The 23,442-nt window shown below is 45.7% G+C and overlaps 1 protein-coding gene, 1 long non-coding RNA gene and 1 pseudogene across 7 annotated transcripts in view; 1 reads left to right on the forward strand and 2 right to left on the reverse strand.

The window, feature by feature from the left end:
• The window catches only part of TCAIM (T cell activation inhibitor, mitochondrial), a 38,206-nt gene extending 30,885 nt beyond the window's left edge, over positions 1-7,321 (forward strand). For all 6 annotated transcript variants that reach the window (XM_019984561.2, XM_019984565.2, XM_070776197.1 and 3 more), the window contains 3 exons: positions 484-716; positions 1,299-1,430; positions 5,386-7,321. In XM_019984561.2, the coding sequence (XP_019840120.1) occupies positions 484-716; positions 1,299-1,430; positions 5,386-5,626 (606 nt within the window). In that variant the 3' untranslated portion in view covers positions 5,627-7,321. The remainder of the gene's footprint in view (positions 1-483; positions 717-1,298; positions 1,431-5,385) is intronic.
• A 5,469-nt stretch (positions 7,322-12,790) lies between these two features.
• Positions 12,791-17,109, reverse strand: LOC139178581 (uncharacterized). Its single transcript, XR_011562958.1, has 3 exons — positions 16,842-17,109; positions 15,964-16,097; positions 12,791-12,905 (listed from the first exon to the last, which is right to left on the reverse strand). It is a non-coding gene; the product is annotated as an uncharacterized lncRNA (long non-coding RNA).
• A 1,245-nt stretch (positions 17,110-18,354) lies between these two features.
• On the reverse strand, positions 18,355-23,408 carry LOC109576144 (protein FAM136A pseudogene; annotated as a pseudogene).
• Positions 23,409-23,442: the final 34 nt, after the last annotated feature.

The raw sequence follows: 23,442 nt of genomic DNA on the forward strand, positions 1-23,442 counted from the left end.
CACAAACTCTTAATCTCTACACTCCAAGGGCCCATCTTAGTGCTTTAATTCACTTACAGATGCTTCATTCAAAGTGAATTCAGTTGAACTAAAGTAAATTCTGAAGAAATAGACTTGGAGTTGAAATACATAGACTTTATTTCATTATACCTTCATTATACCATTTAATTTGTGTAAACTAAGATTTCTACCTGAATATTTACATATTGGTACTTAGGACTTATTTTTATTTGGAACGTATTTATTTTCTTTTGCAATCCCTTCAGTTCCTATCTAAAAGTCCCTAAGATTTACAGTGGTTTGTTTTGAATATTAATATTTACAGCATTCCATAGTCTTTTTCTTATCACTTACTTGAACTTTCCCTATAGGAAAAAAATTTTCTTGTTAGAATTTCTCATACCATTGATTGGAGTCCTAAATTTGGACTCTTAAAGTAACAAAACTAAATATTCCTTCCTTTTCCTTTTTTAAATACTGTAGCTTTTTGAAAGATTACCGAGTTATTTTGACCTGCAGAGGAGGCTGACACATTTGGAGGACCAAATAAGCTATCTTCTCGGCGGCATCCAAGTTGTTTATATTGAAGAATTACAGCCAGTGTTGACACTTGAAGAATATTACTCTCTTCTTGACGTGTTCTATAATAGACTCTTGAAAAGTCGAATACCTTTTCACCCTCGAAGTCTGCGTGGTTTACAAATGATCCTTAACAGGTAAGTATCTAAAACAATTACTTTCATTCATTTACTCATACCGCTTGTATATGTATTGGATGAAATTGTTTTGTATTTCCGTGTGTGATTCTTAGGAGTTAAAGAAAGGAATGTTACTACCTCCATTGGCAACACTTTTTACACATGAGAAAAGTCAATATGAGAGGATTAGAAAGATTGAGTTTCTTGAACATTCTGTAAATACCTTGCCACTTACAGGGCAAGTCAGTCCTGTGGAAAACTATAGGATTAAACCAATGTGAAATCAGCAGTGTGCACTTCCGGCACTGTGCTTGGAACTTAAATGCATTATCTCTCTTTAGCTCTCAGAACCTCACCATGGAGTGGGTTTCTGCCCCCGTCTTACAGATGAGGAAGGCCACAGGAAGGATGTGGTCATCCTGATAAAATGTGTCTCTTTGGGGACAGCAAAACTTCAAGGCAGTTTTGCTCTACCTTTAAGGTGGATTTTCTTAATGAATTCCTTTTCCATTAATCAGACTAATAAAACCGTTCCTCAGGGATGGAACTTACGGGATGGAGAGATGGCTGATTTTTCCTTTTATGTATCCTTTATTACAGTGACAGATATGCCCCAAGCCTGCATGAACTCGGGCATTTTAACATCCCAGTCCTTTGTGATCCAGCGAACCTCCAGTGGTTTATTCTCACCAAAGCCCAGCAGGCAAGAGAGAACATGAAGAAGAGAGAAGAGTGAGTACTCTCAGCCCTCTTCCTGTCTTACCATTCTAATCTCGTCTAATACTGAAAAATATTTAGGTATTCAGAAAGGTGGGGTGGAGGGATAAATTAGGGAGCTGGAGTTAACGTATACATTAGTATACGTATGAAATAGATCATTAACACACACCTACTATACAGCACTGGGAACTCTACTCAACACTCAGTAATAACGTATATGGGAAAAGAACCCCCAAAAAAATAAGGTGTATGTGTATGTAAAACGGAATCAACTTGTGTGACATAATAGAAACACATTGTAAATAAACTATACTCCAGTAGAAAATACGAATTCCATGGTAAGAGAAAATACAAATGCCTATCCTCGACCCCTCTATCCTGATGGGCTACGCTGCTGTCACATCCCATGGGCCTGAGCGGCCGTGGGTCCCCAGGGTAGACTGTTCCTGGCTGGGGGAGGTGGGAGGATGGGTATGTAAATGAGCCCTTCCCGGGATCTGCAGGGCCCAACCTTCAGATCCAGGCTGGCCCTCCTCCACCCACACTAAGCCTACTGTTGCCCACGAATGCTGGACGGCTCTGTGCTGGAAGAGCTGTGGAAAGTCACCCTGTCTCCATGTTGCCTGGTGGTAGGGCTTCCACATCCAAGCTCCTTCCTTAGAGTCGCTCCACCTACTCAGGACAGCAGCCTCAGCATCAGCGATTTGCTGGGGGTAAGATTTGTTCGGAGAGTGATAGGTAAAGGAAAAAAAGTAGTGGGACACAAGCCCTTCCGTGTTGGTTCAGGCACTTTCCACTCCAATTTAGAATCTAGAAACACAACTTCTAGGGCTCTGGTTGCCTGAGGAAGCAGGATTGGGCGTGAAAAATGCTGCGGCCTTGTGTGGCCACTTCTTATAACAACAGCTTCCAACCAGTGCTGATGGACACTTAATATGCACAAGGCCTACAGGGCTGTAAATGACACCTGCCTTCAAGAAATGTCCTGCAGTAGGTAGTTGAAAGAGGTGGCAAAACAGGGCAGACTTTCAAGAACCCAGTCTCAAACTGTTTAAGAAAAAAGTACATGAAAAGATGCTGAACATCGCGAAATACTAGAGAAAAGCAAATCAGAACTACAACAAGGTATCTCCTCGCACCTGTCAGAATGGCCATCATCAAAACACCTACAAACCACAAATGCTGGAGAGAATGTGGAGTAAAAGGAAACCTCCTCCACCCACCATTGGTGGGAATGGACATTGGTAACAGCCGCTGTGGAGAACAGTATGGAGGTTCTTTAAAAAGTAAAACTAGAGCTAGCATATGATCCAACAGCGCCACTCCTGGAATCACCCAGAAGCAGCCTACGTATCCAGAGAAAACCATCCTTCAAAAAGGAATGAACGCACCCCAGCGTTCATTGCAGCACTGTTTACAATAGCCAAAACATGGAGGCCACCAAAATGTCCCATCGATAGAGGAATGGATAAAGAAGATGCAGTACATGTAGCAATGGAATATTACTCAGACATAAAAGACAATTAAATAATACCATCTGCAGCAACATGGATGACTTAGAGATGATCAGAGAAAGTGAAGTAAGTCAGAGAGACAAAGACAAGTATCATAGGCTATCAGGTGGAATCTGATAATCAGGTGGAATCTAAAAATTGATACAAATAAAGTAATTTACAAAACAGACTCATAGACCTAGAGTATAAAGTTATGGCAAAAGGGGAAAGGAGAAGGAGTACGTCAAGGCTGTGTATTGTCACCCTGCTTATTTAACTTCTATGCAGAGTACATCATGAGAAACGCTGGGCTGCAAGAAGCACAAGCTGGAATCAAGATTGCCCGGAGAAATATCAATAACCTCAGATATGCAGATGACACCACCCTTATGGCAGAAAGTGAAGAGGAACTCAAAAGCCTCTTGATGAAAGTGAAAGAGGAGAGAGAAAAAGTTGGCTTAAAACTCAACATTCAGAAAATGAAGATCATGGCATCTGGTCCTGTCACGTCATGGGAAATAGATGGGGAAACAGTGGAAACAGTGGCAGACTTTATTTTTTTGGGCTCCAAAATCACTGTAGATGGTGATTGCAGCCATGAAATTAAAAGACGCTTACTCCTTGGAAGGAAAGTTATGACCAACCTAGATAGCATATTCAAAAGCAGAGACATTACTTTGCCAACAAAGGTTCATCTAGTCAAGGCTATGGTTTTTCCACGGGTCATGTATGGATGTGAGAGTTGGACTGTGAAGAAAGCTGAGCGCTGAAGAATTGATGCTTTTGAACTGTGGTGTTGGAGAAGACTCTTGAGAGTCCCTTGGACTGCAAGGAGATCCAACCAGTCCATTCTAAAGGAGATCAGTCCTGGGTGTTCTTTGGAAAGACTGATGCTAAAGCTGAAATTCCAATACTTTGGTCACCTCATGCAAAGAGTTGACTCATTGGAAAAGACTGATGCTGGGAGGGATTGGGGGCAGGAGGAGAAGGGGACGACAGAGGATGAGATGGCTGGATGGCATCACTGACTCAATGTACATGAGTTTGAGTGAACTCCAGGAGTTGGTGATGGACAGGGAGGCCTGGCGTGCTACAATTCATGGGGTCCCAAAGAGTTGGACACGACTGAGTGACTGAACTGAACTGAAGGGAGAGGATAAATTAGGTGGTTAGGATTAAGATATACACACTAATTTATATAATTAACAAGGACCTAATGTAGAGCACAATACTCAACACTCTTTGTCATAAGCTATCTGGGGAAATTATCCAAAAAAGAGTAGATACAAGTGTATGTTTAACTAGGTTTAGTTGCCCTATAGCTGCTGGAAACACAACATTGTAAATCAAGTATACTCCAAAGATTTTTTTTTTTTAATTTTATTTTATTTTTAAACTTTACAATATTGTGTTAGTTTTGCCAAATATCAAAATGAATCCGCCACAGGTATACACGTGTTCCCCATCCTGAACCCTCCTCCCTCCTCCCTCCCCATACCCTCCCTCTGGGTCGTCCCAGTGCACCAGCCCCAAGCATCCAGTATCGTGCATCGAACCTGGACTGGCGACTCGTTTCATACATGATATTATACATGTTTCAATGCCATTCTCCCAAATCTCCCCACCCTCTCCCTCTCCCACAGAGTCCATAAGACTGTTCTATACATCAGTGTCTCTTTTGCTGTCTCGTACACAGGGTTACTGTTACCATCTTTCTAAATTCCATATATATGTGTTAGTATACTGTATTGGTGTTTTTCTTTCTGGCTTAGTTCACTCTGTATAATAGGCTCCAGTTTCATCCACCTCATTAGAACTGATTCAAATGTATTCTTTTTAATGGCTGAGTAATACTCCATTGTGTATATGTACCACAGCTTTCTTATCCATTCATCTGCTGATAGACATCTAGATTGCTTCCATGTCCTGGCTATTATAAACAGTGCTGCGATGAACATTGGGGTACATGTGTCTCTTTCCCTTCTGGTTTCCTCAGTGTGTATGCCCAGCAGTGGGATTGCTGGATCATAAGGTAGTTTTATTTCCAGTTTGTTAAGGAATCTCCACAGTGTTCTCCATAGTGGCTGTACTAGTTTGCATTCCCACCAGCAGTGTAAGAGGGTTCCCTTTTCTCCACACCCTCTCCAGTATTTATTGCTTGAAGACTTTTGGATCGCAGCCATTCTGACTAAGAAATGGGAATTCCCTGGTGTCCACTGGCTGAGACTGTGTGCCCTCAATGCAGGGGGCCCAGGTTCGATCCCTTGTTGGGGAACAAGATCCCACATGCCCCAGCTAAGACCCAGTGCAGTCAAATAAGTAAATATTCAAAAAAAAAAAAAAATGGGAGGACCATTTTCAGTGTTGAGAGTAGAAACTAACAGCCCAATATATGAAAAATGCGTTCTACATTTTATGTTGTTTTATTTGGTTACAGCTTGTAGCAATTCTATGTTTTGTTTTTGACATAACAGGTTGAAAGTCATTGAAAATGAATTGATGCAGGCTTCCACGAAGAAATTCTGTCTGGAAAAGTTTTACAAGGAGCCCAGCGTTTCTAGTATACAAATGGTGGATTGCTGTAAGAGACTTCTAGAACAATCGCTGCCTTACCTACAAGGGATGCACCTTTGCATTTCACATTTCTACTCAGTCATGCAGGATGGAGACCTTTGTATTCCTTGGAATTGGAAGAATGGAGAAGCCATTAAATAACACAGAAGTCTATATTATTTTTTAAAGAGATAAGAAACTGTTATACTTATTTAAAATCCACAACTTGATATAACAGTATTATTTACATGTTACAGGAACAGCGTTTCTAATTGCTGCTTTGGAAGTAGACTTTTTAAATTAATTTCTATTAGGAAACTTGTTTTTAAAAGGTTTTACCTGCCAATGGTTTCTTATTCCCCCCCAGATAGTGTTTATCTGATTGGCAGAAAAGATGTTGGAAAGAACGTATTTGTAGTGGTATGAAAATGGAGGATTCTACCTCCATGAAAGAGAGAGAGAGAGAGAGAGATTCTTTTTTTTTTATATGAGTGGACACTGGTAAGTATAAACAGGTCTCGTTCAGTATAGCTATGAAGTCGTGGAACTCATTTCCACATGCAGCAATTCAGCGTGCAACTTAATGATTGTGTCACGTGGTATCAGTACACACACCTGACTTTGTAGCCAGTCACGCACCTCTTGAGTCCAAAACAGGTGACATGGGCAGCACAAACTCATGAACCAAATCTTGCCTAAAGACAGAGTCAATGGGAAAAAGTCGTTGCGTGAATATACGATATTGCCGTTACCATAAGCCATCTGCAACAGTTTGTTAAAGCACCGAGTCCCTTCTCTGTTCTCCTGACACTACCACAACATTGTTAATCGGCTGTACCCCAATACAAAATAAAAAGTTTGTTACAAATAAAGTTTTCCTACCCGTTAAGATACTGTAACTGTCGGCAGCCTGTAACCAAAAGACAGTGAACTTTTTTTGAATCATTGAATGAGGTGATTGATTTGTTTTCATGGACAGACACTACCCAGAAAAATGCTTGTTTCTCAGAGAGTACCACCAAGTAGGGTCCAGTTTAAAATGATTCAGACCACTCAGGATCTGTCACCCTCTCAACCCTGGTCTTCCAGTGGCTGGAACACAGATCAAAACGCCCGAGTCACCTCCTGTCCACAGTTGCGTGGACTTCGCTGAACCCATAACCCAGGCCCAAGCTCTGTAGACACAGGGCTCCTCTGCAGATATTTCCCTTAGGATAATATTTTTTTACCAGATCCCAAACCTCTTCTGCTTATTTCTCAAAAGGACTAGGTGAATCCAGGTCTGTAACACCCATTTTTGAGGCTCTTGCTGCCAAGAAATAAAGGAAATTTTCCATAGAGTATTAGGCAAAGAGATGTTAAAATCGATTCTAGAAGTATGTTTTAAATTTATCTAAAGTTGATTATTTGAACGGTTAAAGTACACATGTGTGTTTGAATAAGTATTGATTTGTATTTAGTATAGTTTGTGCATACCACCCCTTTTAACCTGTGCCTAACAACCGTACTTATTTTTTTTTTCTAATGTAAAAATGTTGCTGCCTATGAAAGTTTTTCAGAACCAAATAATAGGAGTGCAACATTCTTCAGAGGTTACACAGGAAGATTACTGGAGGGACTTTAGTGGTGGCACAGTGGTTAGGGCTCAGTGCTTTCACCACTGAGGGCACAGGTTCCATCCCTGGTTGGGGAGCTAAGATCTAGCGAACTGCATGGCCAAAAAATTAAAAAAAAAATGGGAAAAATAAGTTCGGATTATGCCATTTCTAAGATCAGCTAATACAGAATCCTCAGTAATATGTTTTGAATTGCACTTTGTCTCAGAAGTGTTACATAATAAATAATACGTTAACCAGATCATCGCTTTCTCATTATTCATTAATAGTTCACAACTATTTCAACATAAAGGAATTTACCAAAAAAACCATTGCCTGTTTATGCCTGTTTGACTTCCTCTCCCAATCTAACAAAAAAGTTCTGGAAAATTCTCTCCCGCCACTGAAAGCTAGGACAGGATCAGACCCCTCTAACCTTGAATCCTCAGCTCTCCATAGGGACCTGAGCCCTGAGCTCGTCCAGGGGTGCACCCTCTGCCCGGGCCATCCCCTCAGGGAAGTGTTCATGAGGCACATGACTGCTGTCCACAGGCCCTGCTTCTTCCTCTCTCTCCTCAAATCCTCCTCCTCCAGGCAGCCTCCCCGAGTCATGAGAGGGCTGTGGCCCTTGAGGCGTGGACAGTTGGGCAAGAGGAACCATGGCTGCCTCAGGAGCCAGCTCACCTTTGGAAACTGCTAACCCTTGGCCTCAGTCTCCCCATCTGTTAAAGGAGGCCCAGGGCATGTTCTTGGAGCTCCTTCTTACCCTGAGTGAGTCTGACCCTGGAAAAGAGCTCTCCCTTGGATGGTCCTTGGCCACCAGCCCAGGTGCCTCTTGCTCCTTAGCAGTTGGAAGAGGAGGAGGAAGTGGAGCTACCAGTGGCCAGAGCAGACCTAAGTTGACATCAGGGGACCCTCTTCCCCCCTACATCCCAGCTACTGCAACCTGGTTCTACTGGTCACTCCAAACCCTTCCCTGTTACAGAGCACTTTAGGGACTTTTTTCTCTAAGCTGACGTGTTTCATACAGGGAAACTATAGGGTGAAGACTTGGCACCAGGCCCTTCTGTCTGCAGCAGGCAGGAGACGTGGATTAGAACCCAGGCACCCCAAGCGCTGTGAGGCATCCACATGGGCAGGAGCACCCCCAGCTCTGGGAGCGTCCACCCCCAGGTCAGCACCAGGCGATGGCAGGACCCCCACACGTCCAGCAATACGACGGTGCTGTGAGGGTGGACAGCCCTGGGGTCAGTCGTGTCAGTCCTGGCCACAACGGTGCACACAGATCAGTTGGGGGTCAGGGCTGACTTTACCCGGCCCTGGGCGACCATTGTGAGGACCAGGAGAGGTGGTGCCCCTCTGCTCCTCCTGGGTGACCTGGCAGTGGCCTGGGCCTTGCCCCTCCGTCCAGACTGCTCAGGCAGCCCCCACTGTCCCTGCTTTAGCTGGTCCAGGCCGTGCACTGGGCCCCACCAGTGGCTATAAGTGTCGTTCTGGAAGCAACATCTGTGTACGTCTGCCCCAAAGTCCACCACAGTAGCTCATGCCAGGGGAACTTGCTCAGCACAGGGCGTGGCCACGCAGGAAGGAGCCATTGGATTTCATCCTCAGAGTCTTCTCTGAGGAGGTCAGTTTTTCTTTCTGTCACCACCTCAGGCACTGGCCTAGACCAGGTGTCAGCAGGCATAAGGCAGGGTTTCCAGGTGAGCAGGAGAAACAGCAGGAAGGCGTCAGAAGGTGTGACAGAGGGGCACGACACCACCCATGTAGACAGCGGCCCTGGAAACTCGCTTTATCTGCACCTACAAGACAAGTAGGATGAATGAAGGGGGAAGAAAGGACAGGACTTGCACCCCTAGGAGAAAGCTGTGGAAGAGGAAAGGTTCCCTCACTCCGGGAAGCCCCTTCATTGGCAGGGAGATCAGTTGGGACCGCAAAGGAGTTTGAGGCTTAGAGGAGAGCAGAACAGCCAACATGTGGCAGGCAGGACAGAGAGACCGATCAGCAGGCGGTCCTAGCCACCTCTGCACTCCCCAACCCAAGTCATGCATCTACTGTTGCACACGGGGGCTGAGGTGCAGAAACTCCGTCTTCAGCAGACAGACCCGGGGAGAGGGCTGGGGTTTGCTGCCTGCTGACACTAGAATATGGTCTGGGCCACAATTCGGGGTGCAGAGGACAGAGCCCGAGTCTGCCATAGAAGCCTCACTGTTAACACACGCGCGAAGAGAGGGGCGCGTCCCCACATCAGCCTCACTCACGCTCCGTGTGCTCAGTGGGCACAGCTCTGCTGCCAGCAGCTCTGGGAGCACTGGAGCCAGCAGGCTGCCCACACGTGGAGGCGGGGCTGAAATCTGAGCCAGTTCCCAGGGGCTGTTTGTCTTTGTAGGCACAGCGACTGTGGGACATTCCTGGTGCTCCCATGCTGGGGCGGGTCCCACACTAGCAGCAGCGGGCTTTGCGGGCGCACACCCAGAGGAGAGCAGGTTCTGGGCTTATTCCATAGCTCCCACAGCAGGTCCGGTGCCAGACTTGAGCACATCTGCACCTGCAGTTTTACAACCACAGTGCCTGAGAAACACCTGGGCCAACTGTTAGTGTTCCCATGAGTGAGAATGGGCAGTCCCACGAATGAGGCGGAGCTGAGGGCAGTGCCAACAACGTGTACTTTGTGAGCGGGCACGACGGATGATGGGCGACACTGTGGAGACACTTCCCAGTGGACACATCTGCAGAGGAGTATTCAGCAGCTCCTCTCTCAGCAGGCTCAGACGGTTAGAGAGTCTGCCTGCAGGGCGAGAGACCGGGCTTCGATCCCTGGGTCCGGAAGATAGATACTTGGAGAAGGGAATGGCAACCCACTCCAGTATTCTTGCCTGGGAAATTCCATGGCCGGAGGAGCCTGGTGGGCTATAGTCCATGGGGTTGCAAAGAGTCGGACATGACTGATCGACTGACTCACACACTCCCAGCAGGAGCATTCCAGCCCCACCTCCCTCACACCACAGCTTAGAACCGGACCTGGAGGCCTCTGTCCTAACAAGTAGGAAGCAGATCCTGCTCCCGGACAGGGCCGTGACAACCACAGAGCAAAAAGGAGGCCCCACTCCACATCCAGGGCAGGCTCCAGTCATTGTACCACCAACCACAACCACACCTCCTATCCGGGGGATAATGGCTAGCACACACTGAGGAAAGATGCAACAGGCAGACATACTAAAAACAGCGCTCACGCCAAAAATATTAGACTCACACAGGCTACGCAGGGATGGGCCCACATAAAAACAGCCCTTCAAGACCAGAGTAGATAACTGGTATTTCTTAATTCACAGAGACAAGTAGGAAGGAAAAGGAAGAAACTAAGAACTAAACTGATTAAAAGAACAAGAGAATTTCCCTGAAAGACCAAATGATGAAAGAGACCTCTCCGATCTCAAGAGATCCCGAGATCAAAAAGGAGGTCATAGAGGTCATAAAAATACTGAAGGAATTAAGAAAAGCCATCAGTAGAAATGCAGATCACTGTAACAAGGAAATAGAAACTAGAAGCCCCTACCTTCACAGCTCTGTGATCCTCACTCCACTCTGACTTGAGAACCACCCACAAATCTTTTTTTTTTTTTTTTTTGGTCATGTTGCTGAATCTTAGTTCCCTGACCAGGGATGGAACCTGTACCCCCTGCTGTGGAAGTGAGGAGTCCTAACCACTGGACCACCAGTGAACTGCTCCACCCACAGATCTCTATTTTTCCTTCCCCCATTTCATGTCCCACACGTGCACACACACACACTAGCCCATAGTGCAGACCTTGGGTGAAGTATGTGGTCTTGTTAATTGTAGGGCCCTTGCTTGAAGAGGTGTGGGGATAACGGTTACACTCACTGCTGGCTAACTTTCCAGATTAGACACCCTATGGACAGTCAGACCAACCTGGACAGGAAATTTCTGCCAAGCTTTTGTCACATGAACACGGTCAGCAGAAGAGGCCCTGCTAGGTCATGAAGCAAAAGACCAAGCCATGCTATATGCTCCAAGGGCTCTGGGTGGTTTGTCCACAGGATGAATAATAGTCACTGTTCCCCTGGGGACTCTGCTGGTATAGACAGAGCCCTGGTCCCTGTCCCAGGCTGAGCTTGAACCTCTCTGGGCATCCCTGGGACACTTGCTGGGACTCTTGAGGGCTAGATAGAGTGAGGCTAAGAAGCTCCTGCAAAGTCAGGACTAGGGGCCTGGCCACAACTCTGCCTGAAAGGCCAGCACCCCTAACCATGACAACGAGGTCTTTGTCAAGGCCATCCATCAGGGATCCTGGAGAGTGTACACTGGTCATCCCCCCCAACCCTGTGGAGCTCATGGCCCCTGCCCTCTGCCACACTCAGCCATGCCCTTGGCATCAGCTGACCCCACCTGAGACCTGACCTCCAGGCCTTGTGTCCTGGGGCCTCACCCAGTCCTGGTTTCTGGGGACACAGTCACAGACTGTGCAGTTGAGCAGACGCGCAGACAGGCTGGCTCACTCCCACATCACATGGAAGGGAAACTGAGGGCAAGAGAGGTGGGGTCCTGGCAGTATCAGAGGGTCATTGGCCAGAGGATCGAGGCTGGATCCCAGGCCTTTCTTCTCCAGCCCAGAGAACTGGGGTTTCCTGGGGTCCTCAGGCTGGGACAAGGTGTTTCAGAGCCTCCACTTACCACCTCCTGCCCAGCATGATCATGTCAGTAAGCAGGAGTCACTCCACTCCTGCGAGGGCCCAGAGGCTGCCCATTGTCCCACCAGAGCATCGCCCAGCCCCTATTCCAACTGGGGAGGCTCTTTGCCCAAAGTCTCCCTGGCCCCAGGCTGCCCCCCACCACCCAGATCCAGTTCTAACTCCTTGCTGATCAGAGCCCAGGCTGGTCCTCAATGCAGCCCCAAAGCCCCGGTGGCCCTAGATCGTGCCCAAAGACACCAGGCCTTCGAGTCCCACTCAGCCCGGCTTGTTCCTATCTCAGCCAAGGCGGGGATCCTTCAGGCTCTGACTGGGAACTAGGCATATTACTCTGCAGCTGAGAGTAGAACCAAATTCTTGAATCCCAGAGTTAAAAATACCAAGATGTCTTGAGAGGTAAAGGAAGTTCTTAAAAAAAAAAAAAAAAAAAAGTGTTAAAATCGAAGTTAAATTTATATGGGGTTTGAAAGCACTGGGCATATTCTTATAAGAACTCTGCCAAGGGTCCTTAGCGCTTCTAGGGGAGGCAGGCCGGTCTTTTATGGCGTGAAGGAGTACTGGTGCCAGGCGACAATAGAAGCAAGGTGCTTAGAGGGCGTGGTCAGGCGTATTTGCTCAGGCTCAAAAGGAAAATCGGTTATTCCCAGTAAGGATGTTTTTCAGCTTGCAGGTGAAGCCCCAGGGGGTTGAAGGGCTGGGAGGAAAGGCAGAGGTTTGCGGCAGAAGGGCTGGCCCAAGGGGGCTGAACGGTGGCCGAGCGCCTCCTGGCGGTGAGATGGTGACAGGAACTGCAGAGAATGGCGAGGCGCTCAGGGCTCCATCTTTGGCCAGGAGATAGGGCGGCGGAGCTGGGAAGGAGTTTCGGGAGCCAACGTCTTTCAGTGCAGCTTTAGGAGGGGGTGGAGGGGCGGCCTTCTGCGCAAGTGTGCCGGCCGCGCCCTGGGTGCTGGGAGGAGCACCCTGCACGGTCCCGCGCTGAGATCTGGGTCCCTCTCCTGGCTTCTGGAGAGGAGCTGGCAACGTTGCGGGTGCGTCTGTCTTCTGCTGGGGGTAGGTGATTTCTCCAGTTACCTCGTTTATCCAGAAAAATGTATCTAGAGTTTTCTTCCCGTGTCCAAATTGACTCTTTGACATAGCTACAAAGGAGAAAATGGAGACAACACGGGAGCGTCCTCAGTCTTCCATACCGAGGACGGAGGGCTCCACCTACAGCATCAAAGGGAACCATCAGCCACTGGGCTTCTATAAACCACCTGTGCTAGCCCTCTATCATCCAATATGCTCCAGAAATCTTTCCAGGACCAAGAATAGACCTACCTGGCGGCGCCAATGAATTCTAGGACCTTTTTTTTTTTTTTGGTAGTACCCGTGGGTCTTATGGGATCTTAATCCCCAGACCAAGGATTGAACTCCTGCCTAGCAATGAAAGCACAGAGCCCTAACCACTGGACCACAGGGACTTTTCTAGGTTCTTTTGTTTCTTAATTAGCTTTTCAAATTTTAAAATTTTAATGAAGTATACTAAAAAGTATACTTTGGGGGCTTTCCTGGTCCAGTGGTTAAGAATCCGCCTGCCAATTCAGGGCACACCGGTTCAATCCTTGATCCTGGAAGATCCCATATGCTGCGGGGCAACTAAACCTGCAAGCCACAACTACTGAGCTTGTGCTCTGCACCAAGAGAAGTCACAGCAATGAAAAACCCGTGCACTGCAGTGAAGAGTAAACCCCAGTCACCACAACCAGAGAAAGCCCACAGCAAGGAAGACCCAGTGCAGTCAAAAAGAAATACGTAAAAATAAATCTTTTTTAAAAAAAAGTATACTTTACATCTTTATCTAGTTCAGATATACTTGTGTGTGTATATGTTTGTGTGAATGCATGCATGTGTTTGTGTGTGAATGAATAGTAACAGTTTCATAATGTCAATGGTTATGTGCCATGGTCTCTGATATTTTCTATGCAATTGGGTTCCCCCATAATCTTTAAGAAAATGCTCGTTGCCATTCCTGAAACTTATTTTATAAAGGAAGCAACAATGATTAAAGAATGATAGCTTCAAAAATGCTGTCTTAGATTAACAAGAGAATGGAGAATGCTGGACCTTCTACAAAAGAAAAAAAAAAAATTACTCTTACAAATTTTACAAATACATGACCATGTGTAGTCAGTGGAAAAGCCCCCTAAAGATGTCCTTGCCCTAATCACCGGAACCTGTGATTATGTTTTATTATATGGCCAAGGTAACTTTGCAGATGTAATTAAAATTATGGGCCTAAATCTAGGGCATACTATCCTGTATCACCTGGGTGCCCCAGCCTAATCACTTGGGCTCTGAAAAATAGAGAACTTTTTCTCACTGGGGTCAGAGAGAGAGAACAGAAGAAGCAGAAGACAGACTAAGTATGAGAAGGGTTCTACTGCCATTGCTGGCTTGATGATGGCAGGGGCCAAGTGAAGACCATGAGAAGGAAATCAACTCTGTCAACAAAATGAATGAGCCTAGAAGTAGATTTCCTTCAGTCTCCAGGTAAGAGCCAAGGACAACAAAACCTTGATGGCAGTCTTGTGAGACCCTAAGCAGAGGAACAAGCAACACTTGCCAGTCTCAGGCTCTGTGAGATAGTAAATGGCTCTTGTCCAAGCAGCTACATTTGTGGTCATTTGTTACTGCAGCAACAAACTCACCATGGGAACACTCTTCCAGGAACACTGCAAGAGAGAGGCTTCCCAGCTGGTTCTTTCTGAGCTCAGGGTAAGCCTGCCTTGGTGCCGGCCTCTTGGCCAGTCTGGGGACTCCTCTCACTTTCCTTGTCAGTATTGATCATTGCTTTACTTTCGTTGGAATGGACAGGGACTGCCACCCCTGAGAAACATCAAGTTACACTACTGAGAACGTCAACGAGCTTTCAAGATCCTGACGCCTACATCCTGTATGATGCTCTGATTCACCCTCAGGCAGAGAGGGTTTCTCCACCTTCCCCAGTGGTCCACAAGGCCATGGAGAAGTCAGCATACTGGGCAGGATTCCCAGAACCAGGGTCGCTTGTAGCAAGGGCACACTGTGGGTTGAATAGGTAGGGGCTGGCCAGGAACTAGGGGACTAAAGGCTGTGAACGATTTGAAGCTCACCTGTCAGAAGGTGCTGGAGGGAGTCATCTATGGAAGGAGCTTCAGAAAGAAAGGGCCATAGAAGACTGGGGGCTCCTAGCAACCTGATTATTGTGTAAAGTGCTTCCCATCCTATCCCAGTCCAGATTCTACCTAGTAACCTCAACTGTTTCCACAAAGCCATACACACACCTCACCCCTTCTCCGGTCCCCTCTGTCATAGCACTTGGAATCCCAACCTAGAGGTGTCCCTGACAGCTGCCCTTCCCTTTCCCATAGTTGCCAACTTGTGCCAGCTCCACTGCATGGCTCCTCAAAGCAGCATCTGTTTTCTCTAGGATATAAGCCTATAGACAAGGGGCATGTCCTCCCCTGGCAGGGTTAGTTCGTGTTTAGTGCAGTGGATGCCAGGCTAGAGATTTCTCACAGATCTACTCCCTACTCAGCTGGGTGTGGCTCACCCCTGGACCCAAACTCTCTCTGTGGCCTCAGCTCCCTGAGAGCTAGACCTGTTCCCCATGGTGTCTTGTTTGCCGGAGCAACACATCATTTTGTTTCAAGCAGGACACATCGCTTCCTTCCTTTCCATACATCAGGCATTAATAAGTGCTGGCTTTAAATATCTTTTGGCTAAATATAATTTTCAAGGACCAGGGACTTCCTGGCAGTCCAGTGGTTAAGACACTGAGCTCCCAATATCAGGGGCATGGGTTTGATCCCTGGTCAGGAAACGAAGATCCCACATACCCTATGAAGGAGAAAAAAAAAAAATTTCAAGGACCAAATTATGTCAGAATCACTCTTTTTTGTATATGTGCATGTCTAAACTTTCCCTCTTTCCTTACAGAGAAGAATAATTAGCTGTCTGTCTAAAGTCAATTCCCTCTTATTTTTTCCTGTCACATTTTATCTCTTTTCCCTCTCCTGAATATGTGAAGGATTCACTCATCAAAAAAACACATTTGGATGTTTTATATATATATATATTCTATGAACATTTAGGTTGGATGAAGCCAAAATTGTCTAAGAAAAAGGAAAGAAATGTTACTAAAGTATTTCTACTTATAAACATTAGAAAGTATACTTGGGAGTTTCCGGGCTGGTGGACACGTAGAAATGCTGGCACATTGGTCACTCAGACGGGACATGGATGCTACCCTGTGAGCCTCTTCCATCTGGCTGTTCCTGGGTTATATCCTTCTATAATAAACCAGTAATCTAGGGGGGGAAAAAAGTATATTTACCTAATAGCCTTTGTAACTATTATGAGATAATAAGAATTTAAAAGAAAATCTATTTAAAAGAAAAATAATTTAAAATCAGTTTAAAAGAAAATCTGGTATGATTCAGTCTTCATTAATTTATCATTTAAAAACATGTTAACACAATATTTTGGTTTGTCTAAGACCAAAAGTAAATTTCTCATGATTCAAACTTCCTATATTTCTCATTCTGGTTTCATTAGTTAAATCTGTATCCATTATATTCCATTCTATAACTTAGTGGAAAGTAGGCTTCATCCAATCCATTGAAGATCTGAAGGAAAAAAAAAAGCTCTCATGACTGTCTTCAGCCTGTAATATCAGTCTTCTCATGCCTTTGACCTCCGACTTAGACTGGAAGTGCAGTACCAGCTCTCCTGAGTCTGGACTTCTCAGCCTTCATAATAATGTAAGCCAATTCCTTATAATAACACACACACTCTCTCTCTCTACATACACACACACACGTACACACATATGTTGGCTCCATTTATCTGGACAACCCTAATAGAGTCTTTTTAAATGACTACATTAGTAGAGGTTCCTTTTTTGTCACCAAACTATTCTGCTCCCAGTCCTTTCAGCATACACTTAAATCCTGTTGTTAGCAATTCCCTTGCATAGATCTACTTTTCTTTTTTTTCAAAAAGACATCTTTACAAAATGTTCATGTTTTTAAAGATTGCAGAAATAAATTCACCCTTAAAAATAAAGACCGCTCCTCAAAATTAAATTTCCCAGAAATTAAAGTTCACAGGACTAAAACAATTGCCCTTGCCCAGGCACATTAAGCGGCAAAAGCAGAGAGGTACATATTTACACTGGTCGCAAAGGTGCTTTCCTCCACAAATTGCCTTGGAGGGTCCATGGTGACAGCACAGGACGAGCGCTGTGACTGGCTGAAGACCTTGATGTCATAAAGGCCAGCTGCCGGCACCAGAGAATAAAAGGAGATGGCCGTGGGGCAGGGAGGGGATGACCAGACTTCAGCCACTCCTCCTCCTGGTCCTTTCCTTGGAAGTCCTCCTTCCCTCAGACCCACTGAACATGGCCTTGGAACCCACGTAGCATTCCAGTCCCAGGCCCGAAGTCTTCTCACTGCCCCTCAATCAGACCCACCTTTTTCACCCAGCATCTAACAGCTGAATAGCTGCTCAGATCTTGAAACATACTCCAACCTAGAAGGTAAGGGCTTTCAGATTTCACCAGGAAGGATGGTCACTTCATACCTCCTAAAAGAAATAGAACTTACAAATGCATAGGAAACAGCCTTTGGCAAACAAGGGTGTCAGTTATTTAGACCAGGAGTGGAGACACATTGGACTGAAGGTCTGATCAAACCTAAAAATGAATTTTGGACAGTTTAGGAGACCTCTCATTTCTGGAAAAGCTTCTGAAAAGCTGTACCCCCACAGGGTACGGGGTTAGTTCACTGAAGCCCAGGGACCATGGGGTTCCTTGCTGTGTGAGGGGTGGATGCCTCCATTGCCCACTGATGGAGAACTCACTAAGGTTTTCTCTCCCCTCCTGTAGATGTCTAGAAGTCAGGTGGGGTCAAAGAACAGGCCTCTACCCACATTTATGTGGGTAAATGAAGTCACAGCACAAGTCACCTACCCCACGTGGAAGACAGATCCGCCAGCACTGTCTCCTGCTTGTCTGCTGAACCTGGCATGTGAACCCCCATCTGGATGCGGGGCTGGGGATGTGGTTCCCCCCTGTCCCAGAGGCCCACCTATTGTCCCTACACAGACATGGGGTCCAGTAGCATCCCCCGCTTCTGCCTCTCCAAGAAAAAGTGGCCCAAAGAGCCCTGGCTACTCTCCAGGTGCTGACCAGGTGCCTGCTACTCTCAACAGATCTGCATCGCTGCCAGATACAGGCCCTCCTCCACTTTGCAGGCCATCCATACCACCCCCTCAGCCACTGCCCGCTACGTTCCCCTCCCCACAAGGCACTGTCCCAGCGCAGGGGCTTTCCTACTTTCATGATTTGTCCCTGAAGCTGACATCCTTCAGCCCCGAGAAAGTCATCTTCCAGGTGGTTAGCCTTACTCACAGGATGCTCCACAGGATCCTCAGAGGCCTCCAGCCGGACACTAATCATGACCTGGTTTGATCTTTAAAATTTCTCAAAATCTAATTTTGAAGGCTTTCTTCAATTCTTTTTATCATTTTATATACATATAATTATTTTAGATAATTAAAAAAATAATGTCCAGTGTGTTAGTCTTTGGCTACTACGTGTTTCCTGTTTCCAAAAAATATATGATTATTCAGAAAATGATGAGGGTATACACTGAAAAAAGGCTGGGACCTAGAGTCTTTCACTTCAGTAGTCCTATAAAGAGATAAGCCTTCTACCATTGAAAATGAAAGGAATCCAAACCATAGGGAACATTTAGTGGCCTCTGCCACACCAATCGGAGAAGGCGATGGCACCCTACTCCAGTCTTCTTGCCTGGAAAATCCCATGGACGGAGGAGCCTAGTAGGCTGCAGTCCATGGGGTCGTGAAAAGTCAGATTGAGTGACTTCACTTTCACTTTTCACTTTCATGCATTGGAGAAGGAAATGGCAACCCACTCCAGTGTTCTTGCCTGGAGAATCCCAGGGATGGGGGAGCCTGGTGGGCTGCCGTCTGTAGGGTCGCACAGAGTCGGACATGACTGAAGCAACTTAGCAGCAGCAGCAGCAGCCATACCAGTTGCATATGGAATCTTTCAGAGAGTTGGAGACAGAAACACAAGGAAGAAGAAACAACAGAAATATAAAGCAACCAAAAAACAAAAGATAAAACGGCAGTCATAAGTCTTCATATATCAGTAACTACCCTAAATTTTAGGTGAATTAAATTCACCAACCAAAGGCTAGATGGATTAAAACACAAGATCCCATTATATGGTGCTCCCAAGAAACTCAGCTCTAGAGACAAATGCTGAAAAATGTAGTGTGAAAATTTTAAGAAATACACAGCCACATCTTGATGGTCAGAAATGAGTACCTGCAGGGACCCTTTCAAAGTTTTTATCCAAACTGCCTCTCCCAACTTTACATCTTAAATTAACATCATGCCCTTGTCTATGAAACAAAACCAAGCAAAACAAAATCCCTAGAAACCCCCTGTCCCTTTCTAAATTAGTGACTGCATGGGTTTTATTAATTTGTGGGAAAAGTTGTAGTGATCCTTCTGGTAAACAGCAGGTGGGCAACAAACAGAAACACCTCTTCTCATAGTCCACTAGACCATAAGCAGGTTAGATGAACCTGCCAGCCTCTTGGTACCAGTACAGTAAGAGAATCTGGGCCCTGGTGTGGTACAAGGGAGACTCCCTATTGCCAACAGAAGCACTTGCCACATGAAATTCAGGCTCACAAAAAACCTCCTGAGCTATCTGTGACCCAAATTTTAGTTGTTTTTCCACTTCACTTTCTAGGATTGAAACACAAAGGAACCAGTGTTCAGAGCAAAGAAACACAGGCCTCAGACTTGCTGCCATCCTTAATTTCCTCATTCATCAGCTTTCCTTGAAAGACCCAAATCCCCATTCCTCTTTTTAAATCGATTCCTGCCCTCACCCCTGATGGCCACTAGCAGACAGCTATTTCCCAATGGATGAGAGAGATTCCTTCATCTTCCTGGTCATGGTTGGGATGAGGTTCACATGATCATCCACACACTTGGTCGCGCAGGTCTCCAGCCGCCGCTTCACCTGAAGCTCCTCACTCCCCACATCTATTGAATCTTTGGCTTTGTCACTGCAGTATGTAGTGCACCGGGCCAGGCGGTCCTGGAACTTCTCCAACTCGCTGGTCACCAGGGCCTGGGCTTGAGCCAGAGATGCATGGCAGTGCTCAGTGCACTGGTGCACTTGCTGCATGGACGCCTGGCTGTCTTTGCAACAGCCAGCGCTGCACCGGAGCATGAGGCCCTGCATCTTCCAGATATTTTCCCTCTCCAGACTCTTCACCATGGAGTCCACTGCCTCCTGCACTCGGAGCTGTTGCAGCTCCACCATGGCGACCCGCGCGATTCCTGGCTGTGCCAGCGCCCATGTGGACTCACACAGACTAGACTTTCTGCTTATATATAACTTCTATTTCTTTTTTTCTCACGTGACTTTTTAATTGGAGGCTAATTACAATATTGTGGTGGTTTTTGCCATATGTTCACATGAATCAGCCTTAAGACATAAAAGTTCCTGCTTATGTTCACATTAGACTGCACCTTGACAGAATAAGCTTCTCAGCTGTGGATCTGATGATAGAACATTTAAATGTATATAATTAATTGTAAATGGACCAAGAAGGAAAACCTGTGGATTTTCCCAACAACTTTATACTTCTACATGAATAAGATTCATGTGTCCAACTATTATGTGGAAATGTCTGCGTGACTCTAAAAGCACGTTTCTCTTGGATTGCTGATGTCAGTACTTAGTATTGTTCTATATACGTATTGCCTCCTTGGACTGACTCTCACCAAGGCAGAATCTTCCATGGCCATTTTAAATAAGCCACAATGATGTATCTGAAGGCAGTCTGTTTCCTGCTCTCATTCAAATCTTAAGTTGCAGAGGGAAAACATCCATACTTAGACCAATTTTTTCTACCTCTATTCAATATATTTATCAGATTCTTTAATTCACACCAATAGGAACCATCTATTGAAACCACATTAATATCCTATGAATCTTAACCCGTACACCTGAGATGTACACGTTCTCCTTGCCTTTAATAGTGATTTAATAGTGAAAGATCTGATACAGATTTAATAGTGAAAGGCATGAACTGATGTGCTCCCAGGTCATTTGGGCAACAAAGATAGCTCAATCATGAATGTAAATGGAAGCATCCTTGCCTTTTCGCGTTTTTAATTGGTTCTAGGACTCCACTGTCTGGTTTCCCCTGTGCTCTGTTGGGGTCTTATCCAGGTCACTGCTCCATTTGAGGCAAATCTGGATTCCGTGCTGTGTTTTGTTAAAGTCACTGCTGCTGCTGCTGCTGCTGCTGCTAAGTCGATTCAGTCATGTCCAACTCTGTGTGACCCCATAGATGGAAGCCCACCAGGCTCCCCCGTCCCTGGGATTCTCCAGGCAAGAACACTGGAGTGGGCTGCCATTTCCTTCTCCAATGCATGAAAGTGAAAAGTGAAAGGGAAGTCACTCAGTCGTGTCCGACTCCTAGCGACCCCATGGACTGCAGCCCACCAGGCTCTGCCGTCCATGGGATTTTCCAGGCAAGAGTACTGGAGTGGGGTGCCAATGCCTTCTCCGGTTAAAGTCACAGATTTCCCTTATTAAATTTATTAATTGATTGAACCTTGTAAAATAAATGTTCATGAAGAGGAATACTCTTAACTGTGTTCTTAATTGAGAAACTCTTCCTGAGACTTTCATTGAGTTCATTACAGCAAGATAAGGTCAGTCAACAGCTATTACGTCAATGGGTAAAACCAACTGATGACATAATTCACACCTTTAAGTGACCAACTGTCTACAATTTAACACAAAATTTCCTCAATAAGTATTATCAGCCTCAAAATTTTAAGTCAAATATCCTAGGAATTTTAAAAATACTTCAGCAAAGTTGCATCATTTATTAGCTTATTATCTTTCTGCTTCAAACCTGCCCTTCTAGAGATGCTCTGTGATGACGGGATTGGAATTCTGCAATCCTCGTCTCTGCCTTGCCTGCTGGTTTCATTAGGTTCTGCAATCAATGAGTACGAGAGAGAAGCTTCAATACTGGAGGATGTGATGACTCATTTTGTGTGCCAGCTCGTCTGGGCCACAAACATTAGGTCAGATATTACTCTGTAAGGGTGTTTTTTTGGATGCGATTAACACTTAAATTGGTGGGCTGTGTGAGTAAAGCAGATTACTGTCCATAATGTGGACAGGCCTGTTCTGATCAGTTGAATGCTGGAATAAAACAAAGACTGGCCTTCCCAGGCAACCAAAAATACTCTAGCAGACTGTCTACCGACTTCACCCGCAACATCAGCTCTTTCAGGTTCTACTGCAAACAGCCTTTGGGCGGAACTGGAATATGGGCTCTCCTGGATCTCCAACCTGCTGGCCCACTCAGCGAATTTTGGACCACATGAGCCAATTTTATTCTATTTATATACACACACACACATATCCTATTGATTCTGATCCTCTGGTGAATCCTAACATAGGAGGAAGAGGAGACTTGTTCCTTCTTGCTTTTGATGGGCACTGCTTTCTGTTCCCAATGCTTCTTCCTTCTGCGGCAATTCCTTCTGGTAGTGGCAGTAGAGTCCGGCCCAGCTGTGCTCTCCTTCTCACAGGTCTGAATTCAGTCCCACAGGGGTTCACTTGCAATGTCTACCTAATCTTTTAACAATTCAAACCACTCCTCTTGGTTCCCGCTTTGTAGCTTGCCCTGTAGAGGTGGAATCAATACAATACCACCATCTAAAACTGGTTCAGATGTTGAAACTAATGACATCACAACATATCAATAGGTTATGAAAGTTTATTATTCACACAATGAGGGTCTGTGGTGACAGCAGGACAGGTACCAAAGTCAGGTGGTTTGCCTTGAAAAAAGGAGGGGTGAGTGGCTCTGGTTTTTATTGTGGTTAGGGGTGAGGATTCCAGTACAACTGAAAAGGTCAGGGTTGGCATAAACCTGGTCATCTTGAAAGCTGAGACGGTGTGCTTGGGATTTCTTTTTAGCTTGTCCAGATGCAAGGCAAAATGCGGGCAGAGCTTGAAATCCATCGGTGGTCAAACATCCACAATGAGGCCAGGTTCTCTCAGCTCCTCCAGTCATGGGTGGTAGCTCCTCACAGTCACTACCTCCATGATACCTTAGCTTTCTCTTTTTGCCTTTTTACTTAGAGAGATCTAGCGAAATATTCTCTGCAAATTTTTTGTTAAAATAACTGACATGGTTTCTGGCTCCTGACTATAACCTGGCTGATAAAAGGTTCAGCCTCTTTGCTCTTCTTAGCTGGCTTAGCATTAACTTAAAAAGAAGGGTGTTTGGTGTGTAAACCTACTCACTACCCAAAAACAGAGCAATGGATGACGAACCATCTTCCATCCACAGGATCCCAGGCTACAGCTTCTGATATCACTTGTTATTTTTAGGCAAGGAGGAATTAAAGGAGACACAGCGTATAACATCCTTTTAAATTAAACTGCAGGTCTTGAAGATTACATGTCAATACATGGAGAACATCCCCACTCTTTCTAGCTGCTGCCTGGTTTACCGCTGGGGATGTTCCAGACCTGTCGATCCACTCCTTGACTAGGAGCCACTTGTGCTG

Source organism: Bos indicus, chromosome 22 (assembly GCF_029378745.1).
Source record: "Bos indicus isolate NIAB-ARS_2022 breed Sahiwal x Tharparkar chromosome 22, NIAB-ARS_B.indTharparkar_mat_pri_1.0, whole genome shotgun sequence".
In the NCBI taxonomy this organism is placed as follows: Eukaryota; Metazoa; Chordata; class Mammalia; order Artiodactyla; family Bovidae; genus Bos; species Bos indicus.